The sequence below is a fragment of the Podarcis melisellensis genome, assembly GCF_964234715.1.
Source record: "Podarcis melisellensis genome assembly, chromosome: 1".
NCBI lineage: Eukaryota > Metazoa > Chordata > Lepidosauria > Squamata > Lacertidae > Podarcis > Podarcis melisellensis.
Genome location: NC_138528.1, coordinates 86,893,927 through 86,911,958, shown reverse-complemented (window position 1 = coordinate 86,911,958; position 18,032 = coordinate 86,893,927). Strand labels below are relative to the sequence as shown.

Sequence of the window (18,032 nt, the reverse complement as noted above, 5' to 3'; positions counted from 1 at the left end):
GGGCGGAACCTCTGATTTGTATTGATTTGTATAGTGGTACCTTGGGTTACATACGCTTCAGGTTATATATGCTTCAGGTTACAGACTCCGCTAACCCAGAAATAGTGCTTCAGGTTAAGTACTTTGCTTCAGGATGAGAACAGAAATCGTGCTTCGGTGGTGCGGCGGCAGCAGGAGGCCCCATTAGCTAAAGTGGTGCTTCAGGTTAAGAACAGTTTCAGGTTAAGTACGGACCTCCGGAACGAATTAAGTACTTAACCCGAGGCACCACTGTATTGATTTTTACTTATTGGATGGCAGCTGCCCCCCTGGCTATGCCCATGGGGGGCGCCACAGAAAGGAAACTAGGTCAGAAGGGGGTCACAGTTGGAATAAGGTTGGGAAACACTGCTCTACAGGGCTGTTATTGAGATATGTTAAATGCTTTGAACACTTCAGATGCGTTAAATGTCAAATATTACTGTGATTAGGCTGCACAGTAATGACTGTATCCTGGTCAGCATGTATCAAATTGTGGTTTTTTTAAAAGATTAAAGGATCTTTTCTTAATGTGCTTAGTTCTTGATGCTCTTGTTGTTTGCATGGACTTGCTCCAAAAGGAAACAATGTAAGTATATCGGCCCACAACTGCCCTTAAGGATTCTGAAACGCAGTTTTGAAAATGGATCTGACTCCATTTTAGTGTTGGGACATTATCTTACTATGGAAGGAGTGTTTTTGAGATAATAAATACTGAAGGATTCTGACTGATTACCACAAGAGAGCTCAAAATCTTCTGTGTGTATTAGACAGCTTAGTAAATAGGGCTATTTTGGGATAGCCTTCAGGACATTTTTAGTTTACTTTTGTAAAGGAAGTGTTAGTACCTCTCAACCAGCTTTGGTGGACCCAAATTCTCCCTGAGATAACGAACTGGAAGTTCTTTGAAGAACAAAATGACATTTACTCTTAATGTATATAACAAGCTGAAAATGAAAAGTATTGGGTTTCCCTCGCCGCTCTGCTCTGTTTGTTCATTTGTTTTCACTGCTGAACTTTAGCCACTTAAGTCTTTCATAGCCCATTTTTGAAGTTTGCTTTCAGGTTAATTGGGCACTTGTTCAACAGCACAGTGCTAAGAATCAGGTCTACGCTAATGTAAAAATTGCAGGTTTCCATTGACTTAAGTGTTGGAAAATCAGAGCTCACCTGACACTAGAGTACTTTCCATGACTGATATCAAGTAGAATATAGCACTTGGTTAATTTTACTCGGGTTACAGATACTTCAGGTTGCATTTTTTCAGGTTACGGATGTGCCGAAACCTGGAAGTACCAGAACGGGTTACTTCTGGGTTTCGGCAGCCACGCATGCACAGAAGTGCCTAATTGCAACCCGTGCGTGTGCAGACGCGGCGCTGCGGGTTGCAAATGCTGCGGGTTTTGAACGTGCCTCCCACATGGATCACATTCGCAACCCAAGCATCCACTGTATATTGGAAAAGCAGATGCTTCCCCCAATGAGTAATAAAGGGGAGGGAATAATTAAAATGGCAGTTCTATTTATTTATTTGTGTTAATCTAACAATTTTATATCCTGCCTTTCCTGACAGTTCAAGGTGGATAGCAAGAATAATAAAGTTTAGCATTTCATTCGAACCTTATACTTTGGTTAAGGTTAATTATGGCTTGCTTAAACATGTCAGCTTAACTAGGCGTTACCTAGGTCCAATCACATCCCTCTAAAATATGGTATATTGTGATGGCCAAACACAGCAAATACATGACATGCTGTGGATTCATATTAATCATATGTGGCCTTACTAGAAGTATAAATTGCTCTTTGTAAAGAAGCAGTCAAAATATTGCAGCTTTCAAAATACCTGTCCTTTTGAAACTCTTTTATTTTGCCTTCTCTTTTAGTGGGAAAAAATATGACAAACGACACATTGAAGTTTTTACAGACCTCAGTAGTCCCTTCAGTGAGGATCAACTGGATGTTATCATTGCTAACATGAAGAATACTGGTATTTCGCTTCAGTTTTTGTGAGTGAGGAGAGAACTATGAAATATTATTTCAACTCTGTCCTGTTCTAAGAAAGAGAATGTCATTTCTCTAACTCTAGCCTCTAATGTAGCACCTTTCTCAAAAAGGCACTAAAAATTTATATAAGCAGGGCTGTGCGTTCAAACAAAAAACTTAACAAGTCTGCATCCAGAATAGTTCTGCAAGCTGCATAAATTATGCAAATAAAGCATATTTGCATATTTTGCCCTTATTTGGGATATCTTATTCTGCAAATAGCACAAAAGCTCTGGGTTGTATACATTCCTTTGCTGATAGATGTCAACTGTTGGGGGGCCTCAGCTCAAGAGTGGGCAGAACCAGACCCCAAAGTGGGTGGAGTGAGACCCCCCCAGGTATGCCAAGGTCCACAATCATAGGTGCACATACTCACTGCTCCTTAGCTGATGCATGCAGATCAGCTGAGGAGTGGTGGGAAAGGTAATTTTCATTCCCACAATTGCTCTCGACTAGGCAGAACTTCTCTTCAGTCTGAAGAGCAAGGTGGGCCATGGGGATTCATCCCCATTGCATCACCGGGCTGAGTCAGGACATTTTAAATCTCTTCCCCCAGCCCAGCACTTGTATAGAATGACTGGTGACAGCTTTTCTTAGAATCATGGAATCATAGAGTTGGAAGGAACCGCAAGGCTCATCTAGTCCAACCCTCTACAATGCAGGAATCCTGCCTACGGCTGTCCCTGGGTGGGCTTGAATCACCAGCCTTCTGGTTAACAGCCAGATGCACTGACCCCATTGTGCCACCTGAGTCTTCTTATGATGTTGCTTATGCCATTATGGCTGGCAGGCCGTTTCAGAAGCTTTTATAGGCTGGATCTTGCCTGTGGTTTAGCAGTTCTAGATCCCTGGAGAATAGCTGAAATTCTCACGGCCCTTAATTCTACTCATCCATTGCTATATTTCGGAGCCTTTTTTCTGCTTCTGTGCAGGCATACCCATATTTTTAGCACAATTGTAGGGCTGCATGCAAGCAAGCAACTGCTCATTGGGAACTTCCTTTATGTACCTGTGCCTGGAAATGAGGCCCATTGAACCCAGCGGGGCTTACCTCTGAGCAGATATGGTTAGGATTGCCCTGTTAATGTATTCAGAAAAAGACTACAGGTTGTGATTTGGCTCTTTCAGGAAGCAATACTAAGAAGAAATTATCTTAACTGTCATATGCCAGTGGCAATAATGATATTTAGACACCATTGATGCTGCAAAATAGACAAAGGTCTCTAAAATAGTATTCCGTTTCATCTCCCCCCCTCCGTCCCCGTCCTTCACCTTTGCTATGCTAGGATCAATTACATAAATAGGATTGTTCTGTCTGATCAGAAGTAAGCTCATTGATTACAGTGAAGCTTATTCCCAGGTTAATATATAACCTGCTCAATAGATGAGAAAGAAAACTGCTTTCACTCAGCTCACATCGCAAAATGCAAAAATTGGCAAGATGCCGTGGATGAAATCTGAAGGGCAGAAGTCCCAAAGGAAGCAGGCATGCACAGACCATTGTGGTCATTCAGTGAATTAAGTGACTTGAAATGCATGGGGCAAGGAAACTTGGCTTTTCCAATGGGTGCTTCCATTCTTTAGGTCCTTTTATTGTAAGCTCAGAGCCAAACACGTCATGTGAACTGCATATCTTAGCTTCCGTCTTCCTTCCTTTTTCTTAATGGCTATACTAGGAAGGGGAGAAGTCTGTCCCAAGACATACAGGGAGGAGGGGTTAACCTTTTCACACCACATCACAGTCTTGGTGAAAAGTGCCCCCACTCCCCAAAAATATATTCCTTTCCCTTCTGCCACTTCTGGAAAGAAACTGCTATTTGCCCCAATGACCTTTTCCCTCTTGGGGTAATCAGCTGCTTGGGGAAGGGGGGTTTCCATGTGTGGGGAAAGGGTTAAATCCCCATTTCACATTGCCACTGCTTCAATTCTGATTTGACCTCCCTACACACTCCACTGCTGCAATTTTAAGGGGAAAAAATGATACATTTAACATTATGTATAATTTGACTGTTAGTTGTTGACATATAAATTACATCAAAAGATAATTTCATGCAGATGTATTATGCAAAATTCTTAATCCAATTTCTTTCCGCAGAGAAAAATACGTCAACTTTATTTATGAATACTCCAAGTTTGAGCTTTAAAAGATCCTATACAGAGCTTGTCATGTCACAAGTGACTAATAGCGTGGCAATAAATGAGCATCAGTGTGGGCTGGCTTGCTAAGGTTTCAGAATGACAATTGAACGTGCATCAGAATAAAGGGAGGATGCAAAGTGTCAATTCACATTTCTTTCATTTCAGGAAAAAATAAAATAAAAGTCAGTGAATTGATTTGTAGTTGTTCTGGTGAATGAGGAATGTGAATGGAAATTGTTCTTTATTGTATTCTTAGCTTGCCATTTCCAGCGAATGACGAAGATGGAAGCGGGGATGCGGGGAATGGTTTGCATTCCAGTAGGGACCAAAACCCTTTTCCAAGGAAGGGGCTATCTGGGCAGCAGAAAGAAGGCCTTCAGATGGTGAGAAAGCTTATGTTTTCCTTAGCCAATGAAGAAGGCCTGGAGGACATTTATACTTTCAGGTAACCTTGAATTCCTCCTCCTTCCATTATTAGAAACTTTGCTTGTATTTATTTCCCTCCCAGTTTCATGCCCACAGATGTTTTGTTTGCATAAATCGGGCTTTTTCTCCTCCTGACACCATAGTGTTCCTTTACATAGAAGTATTTCCCTTTTCATTATGGTGGAACTTGGCTTCACTGTAATGTTTTAGGTTCGTAAGGCCAAGATAGATGTTCAGCAGCAAACCTGGGCCTTAATAGCACCGGGAATAGCAGTGTACAGGAGAGCAGTGCTCATTATTTACTGATAACAGTGGAGGTGCCTCTCTGCTTGCAGGCATCTGCACATTAAAATAAAGATAGCTTAAAATCTAAAATGTGTGTAAAAACCTCAAAGCAAAACAAGCAAGCAGCAGCACACAAAAATAGCAAGGGAAAAATAATCCTGAAAATGACAAGCTCTACTCATTGCTTTCCTTTCCAATATGTAATTACAACAAACATTAGTATCCAAACCTATATCTGCATTGGATTTGACATTTTAAAAATATTTATTTTTGTTGATTTTTTATTGTTGGGAAGTTTCATGGCAAGCAGTTCACAACGGGAATAAACTCTAGCCTAATGATATAAAATAAGTCTTAAACCAGCAATCAGGAAAAAAACCATAAGCTGTGAAAGTTTATTGTTCATTGCTGTGGCTCTTTAATCTGATCTAAACCGCAGTCCAGTGACGTTATTGGTTCTGTGAAGTGTTGACAAAGGCTTTTCTAAAGGAAAATGTTTTCTGGTAGTGCAGTACAGTGGTGCCCCGCAAGACGAACACCTTGCAAGACGGAAAACCCGCTAGACGAAAGGGTTTTCCGTTTTGGAGGCGCTCCGCAAAACGAATTTCCTTATGGGCTTGCTTCGCAAGACGAAAATGTCTTGCGAGTTCCTGCGGGTTTTTTCCCCTTTCCCCCTCCTTTTCCTAAGCCGCTAAGCCGCTTATCAGCTGATCGCTAAAAGCCGCTAAACCGCTAATAGCACTAATCCGCTAAGCTGTCAATGGGCTTGCTTCTCAAGACGAGAAAACTGCTAAATGAAGAGCCTCACAGAACGGATTAATTTCGTCTTGCGAGGCACCACTGTACTTCTAAGGAGGTAGTCAGCTAGGCATGTTTTTCTTATTAACAAGTTCCATACTGTGGGTGCCATAACAGAGAGGGCTCTGCTATGCATCCTAACAGATTTTACCTGGGTGAAAAATAGCACACATTGCACTCCTTCTGCATCATGCCATCCATGAGCTTTTATCTGGCTGCGGCTCTCAGATATGTGTGTTTCATGGCTGGGATGAAAGCAACTGGTGAGCATTGAAATACCCGTCTCTGTTGCTGATATAACATTGCTGAGGTAGTAACACAATGACATGTTTTGTGATATTGGACTGGTGCTGTTGCCACATTCCATCCTAACTATACTGGTACAACAAGTGAGCTTCAAGTGATTCAAGAATTCAGCAGAACTGTTAAAATGCCTGGAAAATAAATACCACAGTGTCATCAACCTTAATGTCACATGTAACTGGATTCATGCACATTTCTGGATGTGGGAATAGTCTCTGTTGAAAATCACCCTGACTTGAGATGATGTAAGGTGAAATTGAAGATCTGTCTGTGATAAACATGTATGAGCTAGCACATCGAACACATACATTACTATGATGTGAAGATGTGAAAAATCACAGATAATTTATCTAAAACCAAAACATTTTCAAGACCACAATTTTGTTAAAACTAACCTGTTCTTTTCCTGTGGGCAGTTAGTAAAATGTTTCACCATATCACTTTCCCCTGTGTTTTGTCATTTAGAGAGAGTCTGGAGCGCCTTTCAGTGTTTAAGAAGGTTGAACGGAGACCTATGGCTTGGCCTTGCCAGCTCACAATTGGTTCTCAGTTGTCTATAAGGATTGTGGCCTACAAAGCAGTAAGTTACAACGGCCACTTTTGTATTTTTAGCACCATATTAGCATAATTGAACACATGCCAACACTGGTGCCAGTTGAAGGGAGGAAACACAGCAGGGATTAATTAGTTGTAAATTCAGATTCAACCGCAGTAACTGATTAGTATAGCTGCCTATTAAATTATTAAATCTGACAGCATAGAGAGATAGAATATGGTCGTTTTTCATAAAGCTCACTGTCTGGTTTCTGAAACTCCTATTCCCTTGGAAAACGCAAGTGATGGCAGTTGGAGAAACTGCATAGCAATGAATTCCTTACATGTTTCTCTTGGGGAACTTCTCACATTTTCAGGTAAAGTGTTCTTGCATATAGGACCACTGTAACTTTTTAGATCTGCATTTTGCCTCCTGCAGTCACTAGAAATTAGTGCATTGTAGACTGTCAATCCATGATTATGTGCACCTAAAACTTCAGGCATTGTTTCCAGTGTTTTCTAACTGTCAGTATTGGCATATCATTGATGATCAGTGAAATAAATTTCATGTGTTCAGGGATATTTTTACTAGTGCAGTGTAAGTTGGCTGCTGTCTTATGCCTGGGAAAGGAAAGGGGGCCTTTGAATTGTTGCAGTGGATATCTAATCCCCAAGAGAGCAATCCAAAACCCAAGATTGCTGGGATGAGCAAATTAGGATCTAGTGGATCTCTAGCTTAGCCAGTGGATTCCCAGCACAGTTGGGCTATGCTGGTGTAAGTCATATGTCCTAGCTTAGCCAGGGATCTTATGCTGGCACAAACCCTGAAAAATGGGTGTTGCTGATGTTTGGTGGCGTATGCTGAATCCTAGCTCTGTTCAGCACAGTCATATGACCTGGCAACCCAGTGGAACTCAATCTGGCAAAAAGGGTGGTGTCAGTCTCACTCGTATTTTAAAGGCTTGCATTCCTCTGCCAGGCTTAAGTCAACTCAGCTGTCAGTAGTCCTGCTCCTGAACAGAGTTTGGACTAGGGGTAATTTACTCCATCTTAATTCAAGATGGCACAAGTTCTGTTGGCTTCCCATACTTAGGATTGTTCTGCCTGTTAACATGAAATAACTTATCTTTTTAATTTCAATGTCAAGTTCACCGAGGAAAAAGTGAAAAAAACCTGGACAGTTGTAGATGCCAAGACACTAAAAAGAGAAGATGTGCAGAAAGAAACAGTTTACTGCTTGAATGACGACGATGAAACAGAAGTTCAGAAGGAGGATGTTATTCAAGGTATGACTTCTGCTTTGAGCACCAAGATTTTCCTGGGGAAGTATTTGCTTGCAAAAAAAGTTAAGTGCCATTTAGTGAATTGCATATAGTGAGCAAGCTCTGGGTTTGGTTTATCGGCAGAAGCGTTGAGATGAAGGTAGAATAAGTGAAAGTAACATTGATAACAGAGGAATTAAATTTTATACCCATTCCAGATAGGAGAGCACTGAAAATGGATTTGGGGGCATGCATGTTTTGCTAAATACACAAAAGAATTTCTAGGGTATCAAGAGATAACAAGCTTCATACAATTATCTGATACCACGTAGGGAGATCTATTTAGAGGAAGCACGTCCTCCTTAGCCACCCCCAACATCCCTTGAGATGCAATAGGACAGCCCTGCTTGCAGTTTAAAAGATGCTTGGTTAATGTGTAAGTTGAGTATGGAGGATGTGTGACAACAGGAGTGATACACACACATGCACACTTTGAATGCACTCTTGAAGGAAAAACTTGAGGTAGGTGGGCTAACCTTCCTTCCATGTCTAGCTCCATCTCTGCTTCTGTCCATAGGCTGAAGGGAATCATGCAGCAGGCATACCTTCCAGCTGTGCCTGTGTTCGACTTTCAGGGGTTCCAGGCAGTGTCCCTATGTGGCCCTTGGCTGCTGGTGGTTTGTGAGGTGGGAGGGTCCTCTCCAGTTCCACCCCACACACTCATATTTTCCTGCAAGGCTCTCTCTCATCCTCTTCTGCTCTGCATTCAGGCTCCCATGTGAGAGTCACCCTCCTTTAATAACATAGGAACTGATTCTTTCACTCTGCAGGATTCCGCTATGGGAGCGATATAGTTCCTTTCTCTAAGGTAGACGAGGAACAGATGAAATACAAGACCGATGGGAAATGTTTTGCTGTCTTGGGGTTCACAAGATCATCTCAGGTATGGATGTAAACTTGGAGAAGTGCTTATTGTTCAACTGCTGTAGGGCTTTTCACATAACTTGAAAATTTATCCTAGGCAAAAGAGGTTGTACAAATGAGTTGCAAATGAGCTAGCTACTTACGGTGGCAAGGGCAGCGGCTATGAACATCAGCTCCTGGTTTCTAACACAGCCATCACAGCTCACTTTAAGTAGATGTTGGTGTGTGTGAGAGAGATCACTTCCCTTATTTCTCATGCATGAGTGTGGGTGGCGGGGAGAGAAGCATTCTTTTTATTTTGTCACAATCGGGGTTGTGTGTGTGCTGTGAAGATGAGAAACTGCATTGTGAAATTTCAGAATCCAGAGGACTTGCTGAATAAGAATACCAGTGGTCAAGGGATGGAGCTTCAGTGCCTCTGTGGCTTTTTGCTCCTCCCCATGCCAAATAAAAAAGTGTTGCTTAAAAGGTGCAGAATGAATTGTGCAAAATAAGAAACCACGATGGCCTGTTTAATTTTCATAATTCGCTGAGGCTGTGGAATTCACCCTATCTTGTTGGAAAATTTGGGTGAATGAATTAAATTTGGGCTGCTTCTTTTTTCATTGCACACATAGTGCACTATTTTGCACATATTCAGAGGCAGCGGGCATACCTGATCTGGCCACGGAGGACAATCTGAACTGGTGACTTGAACATCACAAAATGATGACTACAACAGGAGGTATCAAATTTTGTATAGCCAGTAGAATTAAGGCTGTAGTCTTATTCATACTTGGAGCTACATCCCATTCACTAAGGCCTTATAAAGCAGGACCATGCCACGTCAGACATTTATGATCCTTGGAGCTCGTTTGCTAAGGGTGATGAAAGTTGTTAGGAGACCCTTCTTCCCCTCACAGAGCAACAGTTTCTGGAGCGGTTAAGCAAGCAATCCCGCTTTCCTGGGATTTGTAGCTCTGTGAGAGGAATAGGAATCTCCAAACAACTCTCAGCACCATTTTAGGAAAGATTTCTTTGAGGGAAGACTTTTAGTGTTTAAAGTGTGGTGCAGATAGGGCCTCGGTGTGCTTCAGAATGGAGAACAAGATGAGACAAAATTTATCTTACAAGCCTGCCTTCTTCCCACAAAGTAGAGGTCCCTAACACTGAGAAGTAACTTGGAAGATTTTGGAAACTGGACACAATGTATTGCATTTCCCGCCCATCATGAGGTAGGGAGCAGAGTGATGAGTGTTCTTGAAGGTAGCTCAAAGTGATACCTAGAGCAGAAGCTTGAGCAACTATTTTAAAAAGTCTCCTGGAATATAACATCAACAGTATATTTGGTTGTGGAATTGAATTTGCATGTCTTTTAGACAATGACTTTTAAGAGTTCAAAATAGCATTTGGACCAGGTCAAAGCTATCTAACTTTTGGAAACATTCATTCATAGGTCCAGAGACATCGTTACATGGGATATCAGGTTCTGAAAGTCTTCCCAGCAAAGGATGATGAGGTGAGCTTTACCAACCTGCTGATTGGAGTTTTGCTGTATCTTTATATCTATGACTGTCTGTCCTTGAATCAAAAGCTGCATTTTTCTATTTATTTATTTTTAATGTGAAACATGTTGAAAGCTGGTGTATTGCAAAAACAGACAAGTTATTTTCCTTAAGCGTTACTGTTTTAAGAAAACAAACACAAACATCTGCAAGGAGAATGGAGCTAGAATGTCACAAATACTAGCACGGGGAGATCATGGCTTGGATGTTCCTTTTGGGCTTTGATCTTCTTGATACAGATGAGATCTTACATTGATTTCTTAGCAGTAGGTATCATGGTGCAGTTGCAATCTAGTTGTTTGCCCCCTTTCCCCCCCCCTCCACTCGTTCTAGCATGACTGTGCAACATAGCTAGATTGTAGAAGCATTGAGGAAATGGAATCAGAGTCTCAGCTCATCCTCTTCTTTGCCACAAAAATTTGAAGGGTAACAGAGTTTTTGTCCAAGGACCGAACTAGGATGTTATAGCACCTGCAGGGCAGTTTTGAGGCCCTGGAAATAGAAAATGTACAGCTCTTCTAGAGCCACTCTCTCCAAACTCCTTCAGTAGTTTCGGGGATGTTACTGACTTACTTATATTGTACCCCTTTTGAACGTAGAGCCTGTCCTCATCAGATTTTAAAATGGAATCGCTTCCAGCTTTAATAGAAAGAGAAATAGGAACTTAAGAGAAGTGATATCACACGAGGGTTTGTTTTTAAATCTGCAACTTTAAATATAGACACATTTAATTTTGACACAGTGGTGCAGTATATATGAGGGTGCCCTACTTCAGTATGTCTCTTGATGTTGTGCACTGTCACTGCTTTTGAAGAGGTAAAAAAGGTGAGGTTTCAGTCAGACTGCTGAAACCTACCTCTTTGATTTTTCATGACTGCTGCGGTCCCAGGCTTTCATCATACTTGTGTATAATTGCATCTCTCTTTTTGACAGGCTGCAGCCGTGGCTCTTTCTGCCCTCATTCATGCTTTGGATGAGTTGGATATGGTGGCCATAGTGCGTTATGTCTACGACAGAAGATCACACCCGCAAGTTGGAGTAGCCTTTCCGTTAATTAAGAATGAATACGAGGTATTCCCCCCACCATGGTTATTAACTCCTATTCAGTCCTGTCTTCTCAGCAGGGATGGGTAGCATAAATCCCACCAAGTTAAGAATACAGTATTGTCATAGGAACCTTCTAGACATCACTATAGCACAGTAGTTTGGTGCTTGCACCTATAACCTGGTGCGGGGTGGTTTTTAAAATCCGTATGTAGCTGTTGGGTATTTTTTTGATAAAAGAAAATTCTACATTGCATACATTTTTTAAAAAAAGTCTGCAGACGGCTATGCCATTTCTGGCACGTTACTTTTTAGTGAATGCGCATATGGAATGCAGTACTTAATAAGCATTGCTTTGGTTAAGCAGTCACTAAAGTGGGGGTGGACACTATCTTTCATCTTCTTTTGACTGGCAAAAATAAGCACAAGAAGAAATGGAATTGTTTGAGGTGGTGTGAGCCAGCGGAGGTATGTGGATAAAGGATGCCCAGTGAAGCTCTATAAATGGGAAGTGCAGAACTTCTTGGTTTGGGCCGTGGTTTGGAATCTTAAAAGAAGCAAGCTTGACAGACCACTATAAGAAACCGACCAGATTCCCAAATTTGGAAACTGCTCTGTCATAGGAACTATAGCAGGTAGAAAAAGATAAGGACACGTCAAGCCATTCTCCAAGAAATGTTCAGGGCAGCTTTGTTGAATTTTATTTTATTAATTTCATAAACATTTCTATTGAATGTGTGCTAGTCTAGAATGTGTTTTGTGCTATGTGTTAGATACTATGATAACTCAACTGAAATGAAAATGCCCCCCCCTTGACATTTCCCCTCTCTTCTTATAGTGTTTGGCCTATGTACAGCTACCGTATATGGAAGATCTGAGGCAATACATGTTTTCCTCCTTAAAGAATATTAAAAAGTTTACACCAACAGGTGAGCTTTGAACTTTGGCATCATTAACAGAGCAATCCTACATATACCTACTCAGAAATAAGCCTCTTTGAGTTTAGTGCTCCTTATTCCCAGGTGCATGTCTGTACGGTTGCGGTGTAAAGACTCATTGCAATATGCAGGACATTTCATGATGTCAAGCTAAGTTTTCCCCATCCTATACTTGTGCACCTGTTTATTCCTTCCTCTGTGTAGAACTTTACTTTTGTCCCTGCTGAAATTCATTTTGTTAGTTTTGGCACGGTTCTCCAATCTGTTATGGTCATATTGAATCCTGATTTCATCTTCTGAGATATTAGCCGTTCTACCCATTGAAGTACCTGGTACTGCCCAATTAGGCTCAAATGGCCTCTGGATTTGGCCTGCCAGGTCATTTTGGGCAAACCACACCCAGTTGTCAGTCGCTTAACATCACACACCCATGTCTCCAATCTGTGAGGTGTTTATTTTCCCTTAGAAGTCAATGGGAGAAAATGGAAGGGACTTCATTTGCAGACATATTTCATGTGGGCATTTGAAAGGCAAGTGAGGATACAGATGTTGGGGTTATTAGTAGTGAAGTTGTGGAGGAAAGTTCCTACCTCGGCTGTGCTCCTGATCACAGCTGCTTACATTTTCCCTCAGAAGTGAAATGGCTTCCATTGATTTCAGTGGGAGAAAGTAAATGCAGCCTAGTATTATGAGCAATTTTCTCATTTGAGACTGTGAGGGCAGGGGGTAGTGGGGAAAGTGAACATGGCTATAGTGTCTTTATCTCCTGGATGCATTGAATATTCCTTTGTCTATATCTGATGGCACAGAGGATCAGTTGTGTGCAGTTGACTCTCTGATTGATTCCATGAGTTTGGTTTATGAAGATGAGAGTGAAGGGACCAGCCAGGATATATTTAAAACCAGCAAATTCCCCAACCCTCAATTTCAAAGATTGTATCAGGTAAGAGGATGACCATATCACCGTTACCTTAAAACATTCCTTATTTCCCCCCATATTTTCCTTCTCTGTTTTAAGCTGTAGCAAAAACAACTTTGTTGCAAATGTAATGTGATCAAGTTAGGCCCGTGCCTGTGAGAACAGCTACCTCGCCCCTTGCCTTTGGTTATCACAGTGAACATTTCTGTATCCTTACTTGCCTTGTAGGAAATAGAGCAAGATGCTTTCAGTCAGTTCCACTAGGGTCTTTGGGGTGTTTACAAATTATGTAGACTGGGGACAGTGTGCTGTGTTCAAGTGGTTTTGTGCTATTGCGAAGCAACTGATGTAGCAGCCTACTTAAATTATGTAGCATTTTCCCCACAAATGCTTCCTCCACCTGGTTCAGAGCAGAATAACCTATACATGGCCCCTCATCATTTATTTACTGGAGTCTCACAGGAAAATGTGTGGGCAGCATAAAATAATTCAGTGTTTCACTGCTGAAAGTGTTGGACTATATCTGAGAAACTCTTACAGAGAAGCTGGATATTTTGACAGGCAGGCCTGAGTTAAAGAAGCTTTAACATCCAGCTCTGGGTGGCTGAAATTGATAAAATAGGAAATTTAGGTTTAATTCTACCATAGCAATATTTAAACATCCTAAAGTTCTGCCAACCATATGGATCTCTGTATGCTTTGTAAAAAAATAGCATGTAGCACACAGGAGGGCTTCAGTGTTTGCTTGCTTGCTTTTATTTTGAATATTTTTAGGCAGCCTTTCTGTTGCTGAATAAAAACAAATTAGTTAAAATAATCAGTATATTTTTATCTAAAATTGGGGAAATTATAAGGGAAATAAGGAACTATCAGTGGGAAAACTGATGTAAATTGGCATTTTTCTTGCTGATTTTAAATCAGTTTCATGTAAATCCAACAAATCTGCTTCAGGACAGGGTCCTTTCAAGGTGGCTTACAGCCAACAGAAAGCCATAACATTCAGTAATAAACCATTCTATTAAAAGCCAAATTTCATTATCCTTACATCACTGAGCATTATATATGCTCATGCTATATGAACACTTTCACCTCAGATTATTACTTGTAATCCCATATGATCCCAGAATGCCATCTTTCACTGAATGTCATTGAAAGAAAGCCTCCCACAACACAGACCTGCCTATTCACTAAAACCTTGAGAACAAGTCCACAACAAGTTAGTTGTGCTGGGGGCTGCAGAAGTTCATCTTGTGGCAAATTGGAACAGGGCCTTCTCTGCAGTGATACCCGTTTTGTGGGATGATAGTCCCTTTGAAATATAGACTGTAATTGTGCTTCCATTGGTTGTTAAAAAAAATCTATTTGGCCTCTGATGCCAGTTCTAACAGTTCCTGACTGTAGTATTTGTGGTGGAATATGTTTTTATTGAAATGTTTTTATATTTATTGTAAATTGCCTTGTTGTTGTTATTATTTCAATATTTATCAAAATGGATTTAAATCCATAAAATTTCATGCCATGGAATATTTGAACTTTGCTCCACAACAAATCCCATGTTACATGAAAGGCATATTTCATATTAGAAACCAAAGTGAACCCCATGTACTGTGTTTGTTGCTGTTGTTGTTGTTTAGTTGTGTCCAACTCTTTGTGACCCCATGGACCAGAGCACACCAGGCACTCCTGTCTTCCACTGCCTCCCGCAGTTTGGTCAAACTCATGTTAGTAGCTTCGAGGACACTGTCCAACCATCTCGTCCTCTGTCGTCCCTGTCTCCTTGTGCCCTCAATCTTTCCCAACACCAGGGTCTTTTCCAGGGAGTCTTCTCTTCTCATGAGGTAGCCAAAGTATTGGAGCCTCAGCTTCAGGATCTGTCCTTCCAGTGAGCCCTCAGGGCTGATTTCCTTCAGAATGGGTAGGTTTGATCTTCTTGCAGTCCATGGGACTCTCAAGAGTCTCCCCCAGCACCATAATTCAAAAGCATCAATTCTTTGGTGATCAGCCTTCTTTATGGTCCAGCTCTCATATACTGTTTTATATGTATGTATATTTGTGTGTGCGTGTGTGAGAGAGAAACAGACAGACAGACAAACAGAGAATCGCTTGTCCTCTTTTGCTTTCCCATCAGTGCCTACAGCATAAGGCTTTCCATCCTGATGCACCTTTGCCTCCTATTGAAAAACACCTCTCAGACATGTTGGGGACACCACAAGAAGTGACTGAGAAATGCCAGGCTCCCCTTGAGAAATTAAAAGCGCTTTTTCCCTTGAAGGAAGCAGATAAAATTAAAGAGCAGAAAACAGCTCAGCATATCTTCAAAGATAAGTAAGTTATCATAGGCCTGGTGCAAATTGTTTGTTAGCTAATTCAGTTTCGTCTAGCCACATCCTTACACCTGCAATCTCAGGTTGTGTTGGCCAGGAGGGATTTCAGTACCTCTGTGTGTAAAGAGATGCAGGTATTTTGGTTGGATGTAGACCTAGTTTCTGTCTTTTGTGCCTTCATAACCTCAAGGACAAAGATGCCTCTTTGCAAACATGGGGAACGCATGTGTTGCTGTTCCCACCCATGTCTTAATGGTTTTCTCCAGCGTAGCTCAGAGAATGCCACCTTCTCTGTGGCTTTTATGACAGCTGAGGTAGACCAAAAGCATGCTCTGCTCTTGAGTAGACTATCTTTGCTTTTAATTTTAGCTATCAAGGACCCGTAGAAGAGGGCTTTCAGTCATAGCTGTCAACGTTTCCCTTTTTTAAAGGGAAATTCCCTTATTCCGAATAGGATTCCTCTCAAGAAAAGGGAAAAGTTGACAGCTATGCTTTCAGTATCCATTCCGCAATTGTGGAACTTTATTTCTCCAGAGTGATGCCAAATGTATGAGAGTGTAGGAGCCAGTGTGGTGTAATGGTTAGTGCTTGACGTGGAGACCAGGGTTTGAATCCCCACTCAGCCATGAAGCTCACTGGGTGACCCTGAGCCAGTCACCATCCGTTAGTCTAACCTACCTCATAGGGTTGTTGTGAGGATGAAATGGGGAGGAAGAGAACCATGTACACCACCTTGAGCTCCTTGGAAGAAAATGGTGGTATAGAAATGTCATAAAATAAATAAAAATACCAATATTTCAGCAATGTTGGTTTAACTGCCCTTAGATGCGTGTCAAGGGTGAACTGTTTTAACGGTGCCAAGTTTTACTCTGTTTTTTCATAAGGATGCTATTTTAACCAGGGTTTCCCATTCTAAGTTGTGGGGGTGGGGCATGCCACAAATTTAAATAAGAATACATTGGAAAGAATAAAACAAATCTTGTTGGCCCTAGCCTGCTAAATTAGGTGTCTGGATGGAGAACCAGATAGACAGTGTAGTTTCTTTTCACACAAAAAGGGGGAAAGACACTGGCATTAGAAGTAACTCTACTGTTCATTTCATGTGCATCTTCCTTCTTGATACCATAAACCAAAATATAGTAGATTCAGACCACAGATAATCAGCCCCCAAGCTGCTGCAGTAACATGCGAGTCAGGTCACAATCTCAATTCCTGCTGGAGTCTTCATACTTCTTGCCGTACGCTAAATGTGGGTCTGATTTAGATGAGTTTAAAACTACTTGTTAAAAATTAGATATTTGGCTTTTGAAAGCAATTTTGATTGTAGTCTAAGGCTATCCAGTGTGACAGAGAGGTCTTGCATATTTTAATTGGGGTTTGTCATGTAAGTACTGACAGCTGCAAGTTGATCTAGCCTTTATGCGTGTTGATCAAGGAGATGGGTTTGATGACATACAGGTCTTCAGTGTACACAGATACTTAATAGTTACCCATTTCACAACATGAACTAGAAAATTACATTGGAAGGGTAAATAGATTTCCTTCTTAAACATTAAATTTCCATTAACTTTCATGCCAGTTTAATCAAGAAAAATAAATCTGATGTGAATGCATAATATCCTGTAAGTGTTAACGCAGATAGATAAAAACCCAAGTTGCCATATTGGCAAAGTATAGGGATAATACCTTTTCCCCCACAGGGACCTAGGAAAAGCAATAGCCTTCTCCTGTTGGCTACCCCATTATTCTGGGGTCAAATTCAATTCCTTATTTTCCGATTCCCTTTTGACTGAAACAGGTGTAATTTGTTAGGAGCCCAAAATACAGCTACATAACTAGAAGTGTTGCTCTTGAAACTACAGTGGTACCCCGCAAGACGAACGCCTCGCGAGACGAAAAACTCGCAAAACGAAAGGTTTTTTCGTTTTTGAGTTGCCTCGCAAGACGAATTTCCCTATGGGCTTGCTTCGCAAAACGAAGCTTGCCCCGGGGACAGCGGGTCTTCTCTTTTGAAGCAAGGGGCGGCGGGGAGATCGCTTCTCCCCACCGCCCCTTGCTTCAAAAGAGGTCCGGGGGCAGCTCTTCCCGCTGCCCCCGGACCTCTTTTGAAGCAAGCGGCTGCGGGGAGATCGCGTCTCTCCGCAGCCGCTTGCTTCAAAAGAGATCCCGGACCTCTTTTGAAGCAAGCGGCTGCGGGGAGATCGCGTCTCTCCGCAGCCGCTTGCTTCAAAAGAGATCCCGGACCTCTTTTGAAGCAAGCGGCTGCGGGGAGATCGCGTCTCTCCGCAGCCGCTTGCTTCAAAAGAGATCCCGGACCTCTTTTGAAGCAAGCGGCTGCGGGGAGATCGCGTCTCTCCGCAGCCGCTTGCTTCAAAAGAGATCCCGGACACCTGCCCCAGCCGCTGGGCTTCGTAGCGCTGCTGCGAAGCCGGGCGGGGGGCGGGAACACCTGCCCCAGCCACCCCGCTTCGGAACGCTGCTCCGAAGCGGGGTGGGGGGGCGGGAACACCTGCCCCAGCCGCCGGGCTTCG

General features: G+C 42.0%; 1 protein-coding gene across 2 annotated transcripts in view; it reads left to right on the top strand.

The window, feature by feature from the left end:
* The window catches only part of XRCC5 (X-ray repair cross complementing 5), a 40,386-nt gene that overhangs the window by 3,818 nt on the left and 18,536 nt on the right, over positions 1-18,032 (top strand). For both annotated transcript variants that reach the window (XM_081885652.1, XM_081885653.1), the window contains exons 4-14: positions 559-607; positions 1,902-2,024; positions 4,457-4,645; positions 6,478-6,592; positions 7,694-7,832; positions 8,639-8,751; positions 10,168-10,230; positions 11,210-11,347; positions 12,159-12,249; positions 13,068-13,201; positions 15,306-15,502. In XM_081885652.1, coding sequence (XP_081741778.1) covers positions 559-607; positions 1,902-2,024; positions 4,457-4,645; positions 6,478-6,592; positions 7,694-7,832; positions 8,639-8,751; positions 10,168-10,230; positions 11,210-11,347; positions 12,159-12,249; positions 13,068-13,201; positions 15,306-15,502 — 1,351 coding nt within the window. The remainder of the gene's footprint in view (positions 1-558; positions 608-1,901; positions 2,025-4,456; positions 4,646-6,477; positions 6,593-7,693; positions 7,833-8,638; positions 8,752-10,167; positions 10,231-11,209; positions 11,348-12,158; positions 12,250-13,067; positions 13,202-15,305; positions 15,503-18,032) is intronic.